We start from the raw sequence: 13,862 nt of genomic DNA, 5'->3' as shown, positions 1-13,862 counted from the left end.
TTTTAAGTGTTTCTGCTGCACGACCGACTGTAAGAACTGAACACCGGCTTGTTAATGATTCCATGTTTTCTCCCACAGTGATGTGAAACTCAGACTTCCTCTTCTGGGTAAATATTAGTTCCCGTTTGAGTTTATTTACAGCACGACAACACTTTCCTGGTAGTGAAGAAGAAGAAGAAGAAGAAGAAGAAGAAGAAGAATCTTTTGTCTCATACTTAATTGAGAAAAATCATTCATTCATTCATTCGTTCCACCCGTTAATACAACTTTCCAGATCGCTTCCTGGGAACAGTTTTCTGTTTCTGGCTCGGTGGGTTCCAGCCACATTCATCTTTTCAAACACGACTCGTTGTTTCGAGTCTTTGGTCCGTGGAGGTGCTCAACAGTCCTTAAAGATGTCAGTGGACTGACGTCAGCTAATGTTGAGGACAAGATGATTATTACAACCCAAAAGAGCTGAAAATCTGATAATGTGCAGCTTTAAGGTCTGTTTAGTAAGTAGAGCAGGACTGAGCCAACTCAAACCCACCATCAGTGTCACTGTACAGTTTATATTCACCGTAAAAACATCTTGTTAAAATATTTTCCGCAGCAGATTCGCTCAGAAACACAAACTGTCATTTGTACAAATGTAGAAAACTTCACTGTTTACTGTGTTTCTCTCTCAGGTCAGCAGCTGTGGGTGTTGGCTCTGGGTCTCAGTCCTCGCCGTCACACCGTTGGCATCCCAGAGTTCAAATATGTGGCTAACATGCATGGAAACGAGGTGAACACACACACACACTCACACACGCACACACACACACACACACACACACACACGGACGGACGGACGACCCCTCCCTGTTGACAGGAAGTAGGACTAAAAGGAGACTAAAGAGATCAACAAAAGCCATTCAGAGTCAAACACACTCCACACACACAGTTGTATTCAGACCACAGACTGTGTGTGTGTGTGTGTGTGTGTGTGTGTGTGTGTGTGTGTGTGTGTGTGTGGTCTGTATTAAAATGGACAGTAAGCTGAGTCTACATTCAAATATCAGACAACTTTATAACACACCTGTGGATGGATTGAAGGAAACGGCAGCAGCTGAACCGACAACAGAAAAGTATTTAGTCGACTGTCGAGTTCAGACGCAGGACGAACGCATCTCGTCCTCGGGTTCACCGACAGAGATTAGTCTTATATTAATGTCATTTTTCTGGGAGAAGCTGCGGCGGTTTACACACTCAGAGGAGAGCAGCTGGTAAACGTTCACAGCTAACATGTAATCATGAGATTTTTTTAACCAGACCAGAGCTGGTGAGTGGCTGATTTTGTTTTTTCTGTCGAGTTCGAATGAAGCGAAGGTAAAATTACTGCTTCTGTAAAAACGGTCTGGTGGACGGAGCGAGCAGCTGCTTCTGGTTAAACAAAAAGCATCTTTCTGTGATGTTGTCAGACTCTCAGAATAACTGATCCGAGCCCGTCAGTGGCACATTCACAGCTGCTGGCTCGATACTGAACCAACAGTCACAACAACATGATGGGAGGATGCTAAAGTTTCAGTAGCATGCTAACATGTTAAACTACATGGTAAGTGTTTTGTAGCAACGTTAGCATGACTGTAGACTCTAACACTTTGTGTCAACATGAACCAAGCGCAGGTTCAAAGTTGGTTTTTTTCCTGCAGACCTCCTAAGTACTGGTTTGCTACAGAGCCGCTGTGGAGTCGCATCATTACACGACTGTATACATGACCGCTGCTCTTTGGGCAGCACAAAGCGTAAAACCAGAGTAACTTTATACCCAGAAAGTTGAACTTCTTTGGCTCTACGTGTCACTGAGTAGCTTTTAAAGTAATTAACATCGTCGCCCCTCAAACGGTGAGAGTTCGTTCAACAAACTCACGCGGTTTTAACGTGTGAGTGGAGATTTTGTACAGTTTGTGTCCCAACTTGACACCAACATGATCATGTGATGTCTTCACGCCACTTTGACTGCTGACAGGAAGTACTTACGCTCTTTATGATGTAGTTTGATGTGATATAATAAGTGTGTAGAAGTTTAAATAAAAGCAGTCTCCGTTTAAAAAAAACCTGTGTAAAGGAAACTCTGAGCGACCTCTGACCAGCATCTGGTTACCGTGGCAACGGCCCACTGCTGACCACACTGCTGTGTGTGTGTGTGTGTGTGTGTGTGTGTGTGTGAAAGTCAATGGAAATGTCCTTAAATAGACGAGTCACGCCTGGACTCACAGTCACACACACAGTGAGCAAACAGGGGCAGCGGAGTGTGTCGGTCTCAGAGGAAACTTCCAGAAAAAGGCCTTTTCACCGGGTTCACTCTCTCAAACACACACACACACACACACACACACACACTTTCTCTGACACACACACTAGAACAGCAGGAATGTAACCTCTGAGTAAAAGTTGAAAAGGTGTCCTGTAGAGATTATTGTCTGTTCCCAGAACATATCGTTGTGTGTGTGACGGGATAAAATCCTCATCGACACGTGAGGCAACATACTGATGATGTAACGTCCTCAGAGCTCAACTGTGCTCGTGGTGAAGCTGCAGTCAGAAGGCTTCATCCTCTGGGGAGCTTGAGCATCCTCAGTGAAATCTATAAAATCTGTTGTTTGGAGGTTTATGTTCAAAACTAAAGTGTTGTGTGAATATAACCTCTCTTTTTTCACTCTCCTGTGTGGAGATGCAGCGAGTAGCAGCAACAGTAACGGCTGCTAAATGGTCGTTAAAATGACTGTTTTTACAATTGGAGTCTGGTTGATTTGGCGAGTGGCCGTTTCTGGTTAAACAGAGAAGCAACGTTCCTCTTAAAGCTGCTTTAAGTGATATATGTTCACGAGACTAAGCGTTATGTAGCTGCTGTGAGTTCATGCGGTGACGTAGCGAGGAGGGAGAGGATTGCTACCTGCAGAACAGACAGGAAGTTAGCTTAAAAGACGCTTACGGCAGCTTTAACGAGAAGGTCTATCTGTTGAGGGATCCTTTCTGTAATGATGTCAGACACTAAGGAGAACAGCCGGAGCCTGTCAGGGGGCAGAAACAAGCACCGAGTACCTGACGTGCTTTGATGGTAGGTAGGACGGATCAGACGCCATCCCAAACATCAGTTTTTGATGAGTTTGGTGTGAGATTCACAACTCACATTTTCTTACAAATAGCACCTTAAAATTGATATCTATCGTTTCCAAGTTGTGTTTTCTTTTAGGTAACTGAAGCACATCTTGCTGTCAGTTGTTGTCAGCGATACAAAACCTCAACTGTCACTTTACTGCTCATGTTTTCCATCTACTGTTCATGTGTCCGCACACACTGATCATACGTCTGACCGCTGGTGGGAAACCGTTGTTAAGCAAACTTACAACAGAGGAAGAAAACAGCGTTGAATCAAACTGTCCGAGGGTAAACAGGTCCGATTAGGGAGGATTCATCTGTCATCGATGTTGTGATGAGCTGAACGCTGCTCAGTCAGAAGCAGGAATGCAGTCCGGCCTCTCAGATCACAATCAGCTCGTGTGAGTTTGTCTGCTGATGTCACCGAAGTGTTGACTGATGAAGTTCGTGACGCCGCTCTTCAGCGATGAACCTGCCGCTGCTCCCAGTCTCACTCTGCCTCATGTGAAAGGACATGGTGTGTTTGCGTTTGTGTGGGCGAGAGGGAGCGAGCGGAGTTTCCTGTGGTGAAGGGAGAGTCAGCTGCAAACCGCCATCTGCGACTCTGAACTGTTATTGTCTCTGATCCACGTGACGTCACTCACAGCTTTCCTCTGCTAATGTACAACAATGTAAACAGCGCTGGACCGGTTTCATCTTGTTCTCTAAACTGGGTTGAGGTTTCTAAAGGGGAGCTGTGTCATCACTGACACTTTAACAGGAGCGATGTGGTGAAAACATTTTGTCCACAACCCAGAGAGCGAAAGGAAAAAACTGGAATCAGAGAAGTTTCACTTAAAAAATGACTCAAACTGATTAATTGATGATCAAATCAGACCACCGACCACATCAGTTTTAAAACTTTTACAATGAGGACAGTGGATGAAGAGAGAGGACGGACGGAGGAGAGAGTCCAGTCGGAGGCTCATCAGGTTCTGCTCTGATCCGGAGCCGTTGAGCTCACTAAAACATGGAATTATCTTCAGTCCTGTTTAATGAGCAGAAAACACATCCGCTCACTTAACAACTTTACACATTACACATTAATTATACTATACAGATTAATACTTAGAGGAAACTGTTTGTTTTGGAATATTGTCTGTTTTCTTTGGTGCGCTGGTGACGTTGTGTGTGGTCCTGAATCAGAATGAACTTGATAATGAAGCCACATGTCACCGGTGCAGCAGTGTCTGTGGACAACAATGCAGGAGGAGGAAGACGTATCCAGGCTGGGATACAAACACAATACTTGTAAGTGGCGGCAGTGAAGAGAGAAAGGAAGAAGACAGTTTAGACGAGTGTGAGGGAAACAAAAATGATGGCTGCAGGCACAGCCAGTCCTGACATGAGTGTGTGTGTGTGTATAGCGGCTTTGTTCACACACACACACCTTTCCCACCCTTCTCTGTTTCTCCCCCCTGAGGCTCTCATTCATTCACAACCTTTTTTTTTTTTTTTTATTCCCTCCCTGCCCTCCAATCATCCGGCCGTCTCGGAGAAAACAGCCTCCGACTCGTCCTCTGGATCGCGTTTCGTCTCCTCGCTGACTCACGACAACACTTTCCATCAGGAGGGAACATGTAGCGCTCACTGAGTCACCTTCATGAAATATGAATGAGCTCAAGTGTGAAATTGAGCAGAAGAGAGAAGAGGAAGTTTGTGTTTGTCCTTATGCACCAGACTCCATTCAAATTTTAGCCAAATTAACCCAAGAAGTGGCTCATTATCTCTGCTGCACATCTTCAGATTTTACCACGTTTATCTGCTTAAATTTATACTTTTGGATCAATTTTAACTTATGTGTGTTCGTGTGTGTGTTCATGTGTGTGTGTAGGTTCTTGGCCGTGTGCTGCTGCTTCAACTCATCGATGACCTGGTGGGTGGGTACCGTCGGAATGAAACATGGTCACTGCGGTTGCTCAACAGCACCCGGATCCACATCCTGCCGACGATGAACCCAGACGGCTTCGACTCGTCAAACACAGACTGCCAGTACAGTGTTGGCAGGTACACACACACACACACACACACACACACACACACATACACACACACCTATTTAGCCTCTTTAAGCTCAAATTTCTATTTTGCAGCAGCAGCAGGATGCCGCTTTCATCCATCAAGTTCAATACAATATATTGATTATAGCAGTTTAAAGGAGCTTTATCAAGGTTATCAAATGTCTGTGCGTGTGTGTGTGTGTGTGTGTGTGTGTGTGTGTGTGTGTGTGTGTGTGTGTTTAAAGACCTGAGACGACACACACTGGTGATTGTCGTGTGTGGACTAAGATCTGCAACGCTCCAACGCCCAAAACAATCTGATTCACAGGAAAACCAGACACACACTGCAGATCTGTATCTCACACACACACACACACACACACACACACACACACACACACACACACACAGTTTACAGTCACGGTTAAAGCCCCTAAGTATCTAATTAGAAGTGTTTTGACTTCTTCTAATGTCCCGTGAAATAGGTGTGTGTCCGTGTTATTGTTGTAATCACTTGTGGAGACGTTCATCTGTTCACACAGTCTCATTACATGAGGACTCACACAGAACTTCCATACAGTGTGTGTGTGTGTGTGTGTGTGTGTGTGTGTGTGTGTGTGTGTGTGTGTGTGTGTGTGTGGTCTGTCTGAGGTCACCACTTTTCCAAACCGTATAAGGAAACGATTCTCTGAGATGAGATGAGATGAGATCGTCTCAGCAGGTTGAGGCAGAAATAAACTTCTTTTTTTTTCTATTTATCAATTAAAGTTGATTTTTATTGATTGCAGTAAACTCGTGTCAGAGGGATGATGTTACCTCGTCACACAGAGTTAGCATTTAATGTTCATGTGATTCATGTTCCAGCGGATGAAGAGATAAAAACTGTTATTAAGTAATTATTGTTGTTGTCGGGTGTTTTCAGCTCAGTGTGTCGAGCTTTAAACAGACATTCTCACTGAACGCTGGTGGAAGAAGTTCGTTACCCGACGACACGTATCAGTGAAATAATGTGAAAAGTCAAAAGTAGAATTAATCTTTCTGAAGTAAAGTGTCTCCTGTGACTGATGAACCGTAATATAATACATGCAGATCCATTAATAAGGATATAAAACAGAGACTCACACTTTAAAAGCTGGAAGACGAAAATGTTTCTTCGTTTTGACAGTTTTGTCTGTTCGGTTGTTTCAGACTTTCATGGTTCACTGATGATGAGTTCAGGTGATTTTTCCTCTCCTGCTTTGTATTTTTGACCGGTTCATCTTGACATCATGGGATGGACCACAAAACTTTAATCGCTTGACGTGATAACAGAAACATTTTCATTTGCCAAACAAGCTATAACAGGCTAATGTTAGCATGCTGCTAAAATGCTAAAGTAATGTGTTGAACATATTTGTATTTTAGTATTTATAGCTTAAAGCAGCAGGAACATCCACCACTGACTATTTCTCAGTGTAAAATGTGAAGCTGTTGAATAAGTGCCATAAACCTGCACTCCACTGGTTGCAAAATAAGTTCTGATTATATGTAAGCTTATGAGAAAACGACCCTTAATGTCACTGGATTTATTACCTAAAGAGTTAAAGAGTTAAAGCTAAAGAGCTTCCAATCTGGAGCCAATCAGAACATCACTTCTTGTCTTGGCTTCAGATCATTAACCCAGAGACCAGTGGACGATGTCACTGTGTGTTTCTCTTCTTCTGTAGACTCTCGAGGCTTGTTTGTTTGACAGATAACTGAGATAACAACTGATTGATAATCATGTCAACACTAAAACGAGCGGAACGTGTTTGATATCGATCAGGACACCTCTGGTGAGGGTTTGGGTCCCCAGACGTACATCAGCCAGTCGTCTTCTGTCTGTTTCAGGTTTAATGAAAACGGCATCGACCTGAACAGGAACTTCCCCGACGCTTTCGCGGGTCTCAAACGGCAGCAGCAGGTTAACGAGGAGAAGCGGGAGGCAGAGGTTCGTCTCCACATGAGTTCATCCTGTTGTCTGGGTCAGCTGAGACTGGGACCAGTACCAGAGATATCCTCTGTTTGTATCAACAACAATGTGGATTCATCCGCCGCTGAAAACAGTCCCTAAAAAAAAATGCACAGTTTTTCTCCTGCTTGCTTGTTTTAAATCAAACTACAGTGTTCAGCTGTGTTAGAAGTTCTGAGCTGTTTTTAAAGAATATATATATTTAAGATTTACACTGTGAGTCAGACCCAGTGGACTTGAAGTTGACAGCTACAGACTGGAGGTCAGAAAGTCCATCATAACTCCAGAAACCAAAAGAGTTGAGGAATCTTGTGACATGCCCACACACCTGATTTATTGTGGAAAGGACCTTTTTAGCAGAAGTTACGTCCAAAAAACCCGACAAGTTACAGCATGAGGTAAAGCGACTAAAACAGGCTGTTAAACTCGATGTTAGAACCCTGGAGCCAAAAGAACGAGACACTTGAAACTTTCAGGACTTGTATTGAATCTTGTGCCATGTTTACACACCGAATGTCATGCAGAGAGGCAACAAAACAGCCCAAAAATCAGCAAAAATGACAAAAAAAACAAAATATTAACTCTGGAGCCAAAACAGCTTCAGACTGTTGATCACCAGCTTTGTTCTGTCAATAATGATTCAAACATGATGTGTCTGAAGTCTGCTCTTTGATTGGCAGCTTGCCGTGTGATGTGTTTCAGGTCAGAGCTGTGATTGGCTGGTTGAGGATGGAGAGTTTTGTTCTCTCGGCGAACCTTCACGGAGGAGCCGTGGTGGCCAGTTATCCTTACGACAACAGCAACGGAGGTAAACACTCACACAGACAAAATGAAGCTCGACGTTAAACAACAATTAGAGCGATAACGCCGTGATAAAGGCAGAACTAGGTGGTCCACAACAATCTGATAATGATGTGCTGGTTGTTCCTTCGTATGAGAGAAACAGGAAACAGGCTCTCAGACTGAATCCCACGACATTGTTGAGGAGCGTCAGATAAATATACAAGTTGAGCTGAGCGACTTGCCCACACACTGCGATCACAACTGAGAGCAGTTTAAAAACCCTCCGCTGTGACTTTAACAACACAACACACAAGCAGAGTATTCTGGATGACTTTAAACCAAAAGAAGCTCCTTTAGTCTCTCTCCTGAGTCTTAAGTGGATTTGTATCTCATCCAGATAACTCAATAATCCGGCTGTGTGAGTCTCGTGCTGCGACCCTGTCGTCACGTCTCCAGGTCCTGAGGGACGAAACTCAGTTTCTCAGCTAACACGCATGACAGCAGTGGAGACTTTCATACAGAGCGATAAACTTTATTTCTAGAACGCTGAGGAGACCATGAAGTATACTGTGGGTGCAACAGTTAAGGGATTCACAGAGACGTAGAACTAAATAAAATGTATTAAAAACTGGGAATCGAAGATCACTAAAACAAGAAACAGAGAGATAAAATAGAAAAGATGAACGTCAGACATCCAAACATCTGTTCAGGTGTGTTTATAGCTCTGTGTCTAACCAGGAGCATGTAGCATGTTAGCATGTTAGCAGCGCTCCATCAGTGTCTGATTAATAACACTGAACACGCCTCACCTGTTTCTGCAGGCAGCGAGCAGGTGGGCGGAGCCAGCATCAGCCCCGACGACGACGTCTTCATTCACCTGGCGAAGACGTACTCGCACAGCCACGGCAGCATGCACCGCGGCGACGTCTGCGCCGACAGCCGGCCGTTTCTGGACGGCATCACCAACGGATACCAGTGGTACCCTCTGTCAGGTCAGCACGCCGGAGAGAAGTCGGGTTTTCACCTGGTTTCTTTGAATTTCACTTGAAATGCCGAATCAGAAATACACAGAATCTCCTCTGCAAACACAAACATGGACAGTGACACATTTTATAACGTCTGTTTCGATGGTTTCTGTGATGGAGGGACGTCAAACCCAGATGGAGGTCAGCTTGTAGTCAGGCAGGACGCCGGAGGGACTGAAAACAATGTTCAAGACAAAAAAACTCTGATGTTGGACTTGCCTCTCCCGTGTGTGTGTGTGTGTGTGTGTGTGTGGGAGTGTATATTGAGTAGGTCAGCTTACGTTCAGAAGAACATTTTATTATAGTTATATCTGAACAGTACTCACCAGAGATGCTCACAGGGTTTCTCACAGCTCCTTGAAAGTCTGACAATAAATAGATTTGGGTCATGGAAAGAGCTTGAGCTGATTTATACTGAGCAGGAATAGAAACTCAAGTATTAGTTAGATATTTTTATGCCTCTGTGGCGGGTCTGCTGCAGCCAGAGGCGATACGTTTTTGGGTTATCCGTTCTGTTCTTGTGAACCAAATCTCAGGAACAAGGTGGATTTTTATCACATCTGGAGCAAATGTCCACAATGTCAAAGGTCATTGTCAGTTTTGTCCATCACGTCTGCTCGTCCCAAAACCCTGCAGTACATCGAGGAATCACCACTACCAAGTAAAAGCTGCCTGTTCTTTAGTCATCTTAAAGCTTTTATTGTGAAGCAGCATCACAGGAAACGTGTCTTCAGCAGCAGTTACTGAACACGACTCCTGAACCAGCTGACAGTGAACACGATGAAACAGAAGAACAAAGCAGATGTTTCAAAGAACAAACAGGACGAGAGAAACTTCAGTCACAAGCTACTAAAGCACTGAGAGGCGGTGCTGGTCCAAAACCGGTGCTGGAAGAGTGAATCAGCGAGGCTCGATGTGACTGGAATTCAAAAATTCAAACATGTAACACAAATGTTTGATATAAGATGAAATTGTTCAGTGCATTTCTGTAACAGTTCTGTAAAACCTCAGCAGAAGTCGAGAGGGTTGAGATCTGAAATGTCCTGAAGGTGTAACAGTATGAAGGTGTTGTTACTTTTCTCTGTGCTCAGCATTGTTTCGTCAGGTTTCAGGTTGATGGCTGCTGCTCTGTGCACACTGCAGCCGTCAGATTCAGTTTCAACAAGAGAAGAAAACTCTGGATTTACATGATAAAAGTCTGCAGGCAGCGAAACTTAAAACCAGGCTGAATTCTGAATAAACCCACCGGCCCGACCTTCAACCCAGCGCTCTGTGCTGCAGCACGAGAAGGACAAACTGCTTCTTCAGTGTGAGTCTGTAGAGAGGCTTCAGATGAGACAGATACTGAGGACAGAGGCGTCAGTCAGCTGCCTGCTCTGGTTTCCTGCTGCGGAAACACGATCGCTGCAACACGATCAGCTGACTGACGGCTGGGACGAAGCTGCTGTTTGTGTCCAAATAACCTGAAGATGCTTCTGTGAATCCTGTTAATACAGCGTCAGTCGACTCACGTTTGATTTTATGTGTGTGTGTGTGTGTGTGTGTGTGTGTGTGTGTGTGTGTGTGTGTGCAGGTGGGATGCAGGACTATAACTATGTGTGGGCTCAGTGTTTGGAGTTGACTCTGGAGGTTTCCTGCTGCAAGTTTCCTCCAGTCGATCAACTTCCTGCCATGTGGAAAGAGAACAGGAAGTCTCTGCTGGACTTCATCCAACAGGTCCACCTGGGTCAGTACCTGTCTGTCTCTTCACCTGTCTGTCTGTCTGTGGTCACCTGACAGCTGTGTCTCTCCTCCGGTGTCTAACTGAACCGGGATCAATACTTAATAATCACCTGATCCTGCCTGTTTGTGTGTGTGTGTATTTGTGTTCAGGGGTCAAAGGTCAAGTGTTCGACGGCTCTGGAGCTCCAGTACAAAACGCAGTGGTGGAGGTCAAAGGTCGCAGTAACATGTGTCCGTTCAGAACCGACAAACATGGAGAATACTACAGACTGCTGCTGCCTGGAAACTACAGCTTCACGGTGAGCGACCCGGCAACCTCCAGTGGTAGAACTGTTAGCGCTGTTCGTTTAGCGTAGCATGTTAATAGAGTTTCCCTAAACTGTGATTAACTCAAGTCGACTGGCAGACAGATTTTAGCAAAAACCAGGCAGTATTGAGCTAATCCTGAGTTTCTAATCTCTGTGACTGACAGGTGACGTACCCGGGTCACGAGGTTCTGACGGAGACACTTGAAGTCCCATATGGTCCTGATAGCTACTCCGCCATGAAACACGACTTCCAGTTACGACAGCTCGCCGCTACAACGGGCAGCACCTCGACTAACCTCACCCAGGCTAACCCCACCACTTCCTGTAACCACACAGTACAGCTGCAGTCGGGCGGCGCCATCACCAGGCCCGCATGGACACGGCTCGCTGTGGGGTTCGGACTAGTGGCGGCGCTGCGATCACTGATCGGCTGAAGCCGCCTGGTGCTCAGTGTGACAATCAACCTGCAGGAAAAACTGTTTACCTCTCGTCATCAGCTTCGTCTGAGCCGGAAAATTCTGATTGGAGGTCAGCGGAGTTAGCCGAGGTGGAGCGTGAAGCCCTGGTCAGAGGAGAAAGTTCACTAGCTAGCTGGATCGCTAACGAAGCAGCACTTATTGCGGGACGAGTCTTTCTTGTGACAAATGTACTTATTGTTAGACACTTTGGACAGAAGCGTCTGCTAAATGCCCTGAATGTAAATGTAAAATTAGACGATGAAAAAAAGGAAACTAGCTAAGCTGGTGGGCTAACGGCTAACATGCTGACAGCCAGGATTAATGGTGAGTGCTTGTCAGACTTGATGGCCAAGCTAGCTGGATTACTAACTAGCCTGCAATTTGTTCTGACAGTAAAATCACACGACACTAATTGGCAAACTACTGTAGCTTGTTAGCTAACAGCTAATGAAGAAGGTTAATGGGGAACATGCTAATAGCCAAGCCAGCTGGTTTGCTAGCTAAGTAGCAAGTCACAAATCTGCCTCAAACATAAATTAATGCAGTTTATGAACAAGACACTTATTTGTACCACTGCCTTTATCTCGTAGGTTATATTTTGTCAGAGGTGCAACATAGCTGATACACTCGGGTAAAAGCTTTCTCTGTTTTTAATTCTCTGAATCTCTGTTCCCTCAAATGTTAGCACTGTCCAGACATTTTGCTGTCGCACAGTGGTGGAGATTCACTTCACACATTTTGCACAGATTTTTAGCTCCCTCAGCAACTTGCAGGTTGCAGCACTTTTAATGAAATATAATGTGTTTTTGATGAAAAGTACATGATTTTAAAGGCTGGTGGTGATTACAGTAACTACTGAAAAGCTGAACATGTGAGATAAAAAAATGTAAAGACTTTGTATTCCTCAAGAGAAGCTAGGGCTTTTGTTACAATTTCCAGAAATACCAGCAGCCAATCGCAAGACCATGCAGAACTCCATAAGAAAAAGTGAGGATTTAAGGGAAAGGATTAAGAGAAACCTCAGGAGACGTTGAAACAATAATAGGAACATAAAGCACACACTGCCACTTTCCTGCACTGTTCAGACTATATAGATAAGTTATGCACTCTCACGGGAATAAAGAGGTTTTAAATTTGGACTGTGTTTAAAAGGATCACAGTAGGAAAAAAGCTCCGCTGCCTGAGGATTTCGTCTTCCCTGCTGAGATGTTCCAGCCTGTGGAGGGAACGATAAGGTTCATTAAGTGTGCTGGAGATGGAACATGTAATTTTATATGTGAGGAGCAGAACTTTAAAAGTAGCACTTGCAGGGCCTGAGTGCTGTTTTTAGAGAGGGAGGAAGTATTTAAGGACATCACAGAACACCAGTGTTAGAATCACGACGACATGACCTGCGAAATTTATACGATCTCGTGAGGCGACGCATTAATCATCTGAGCTCGCTGAGCTGCGTTTGATTTACGACTCCAGAGGGCGAATAATACAGCCGCTCATCTTTTCTGCTTATTTTCTGTGTTTTGGGAGTTTGAAACCATCTTATTCATTCCGATGTGATAGATCAGACCAGCAGCTTCTATCCTGAGGCTTTAACATCTTTAACATCAGGACGCTTCTGCCTTTGGCGATTCTTAAACTCCAGAACTTGCCTTAGAATTATCACATTTTTTAGTTTTCTTCAGTATCAAAGTGATCCAGTGATAATTGTCTGTTCGTCTATGTGTCCACGGCAAACAGGGACAGCTAACAGCTCATTCGGCATATTTTTGATGGTGCTACTTTGCCAAATTCAAACAAATGTGTCATTTCATGTTTTTAATCAACCTGAATGTGTTATTTAGTTTTTCCCTGAATTAGAGTGTTTAACAAAACTATAATGATGTAGCTGTAAAGGACATTTTTCTTGAGTTCGACATTCCAAGAACATCTTGGAACCTGATGAATGACATTTTCCTTTGCAGAAATCAAACATCTAATCAATTTTAGGCGTTTTTTTGATTATTCAAGTTTTATTTAATCTGCATTTTTGGTAAAATATCCCACAGTGATTTTTATACTCCTGTAACACTGACACTGTCCTCTGTGGGTGTCAGCTGAAGCCACAGCGCGTCCAGTATCTGTACACGGAATATATTTATATACATCATACAACACACGTGTATCAAGTTCACAGCAGCTCCGATAACAAAACAACAGCTGTGAAGCTTCTTTTAACACGAGGTCGGAGGTTGAAGCTCAAATCTCAGCGGCCGTCTGCACATTTTTCCTTCATTCAGACTTCGTTTTTTGCCAAATATTGTTAGATTTTCTACTTTTGTACTGTTTGATATTAATGATGCTTCATGAATAATCCTATGTGCCATGTTGTAACTGTGGTGACTGCAGGATCCAGTCACAGATAAACGTCTGACCTCAAA

General features: G+C 44.1%; 1 protein-coding gene across 1 annotated transcript in view; it reads left to right on the top strand.

Moving 5' to 3' along the window:
* cpm (carboxypeptidase M) overlaps positions 1-13,862 on the top strand; it is a 16,910-nt gene extending 3,048 nt beyond the window's left edge. Inside the window, exons 3-10 of the mRNA XM_037121447.1 lie at positions 669-766; positions 4,997-5,169; positions 7,032-7,131; positions 7,855-7,960; positions 8,757-8,927; positions 10,534-10,686; positions 10,833-10,981; positions 11,155-13,862. Of these exons, the coding sequence (XP_036977342.1) occupies positions 669-766; positions 4,997-5,169; positions 7,032-7,131; positions 7,855-7,960; positions 8,757-8,927; positions 10,534-10,686; positions 10,833-10,981; positions 11,155-11,424 (1,220 nt within the window). The 3' untranslated portion in view covers positions 11,425-13,862. The remainder of the gene's footprint in view (positions 1-668; positions 767-4,996; positions 5,170-7,031; positions 7,132-7,854; positions 7,961-8,756; positions 8,928-10,533; positions 10,687-10,832; positions 10,982-11,154) is intronic.

This window comes from Acanthopagrus latus, chromosome 14 (genome assembly GCF_904848185.1).
Source record: "Acanthopagrus latus isolate v.2019 chromosome 14, fAcaLat1.1, whole genome shotgun sequence".
Taxonomy (NCBI): Eukaryota; Metazoa; Chordata; class Actinopteri; order Spariformes; family Sparidae; genus Acanthopagrus; species Acanthopagrus latus.
This window is presented reverse-complemented; position numbering and strand designations above follow the sequence as displayed.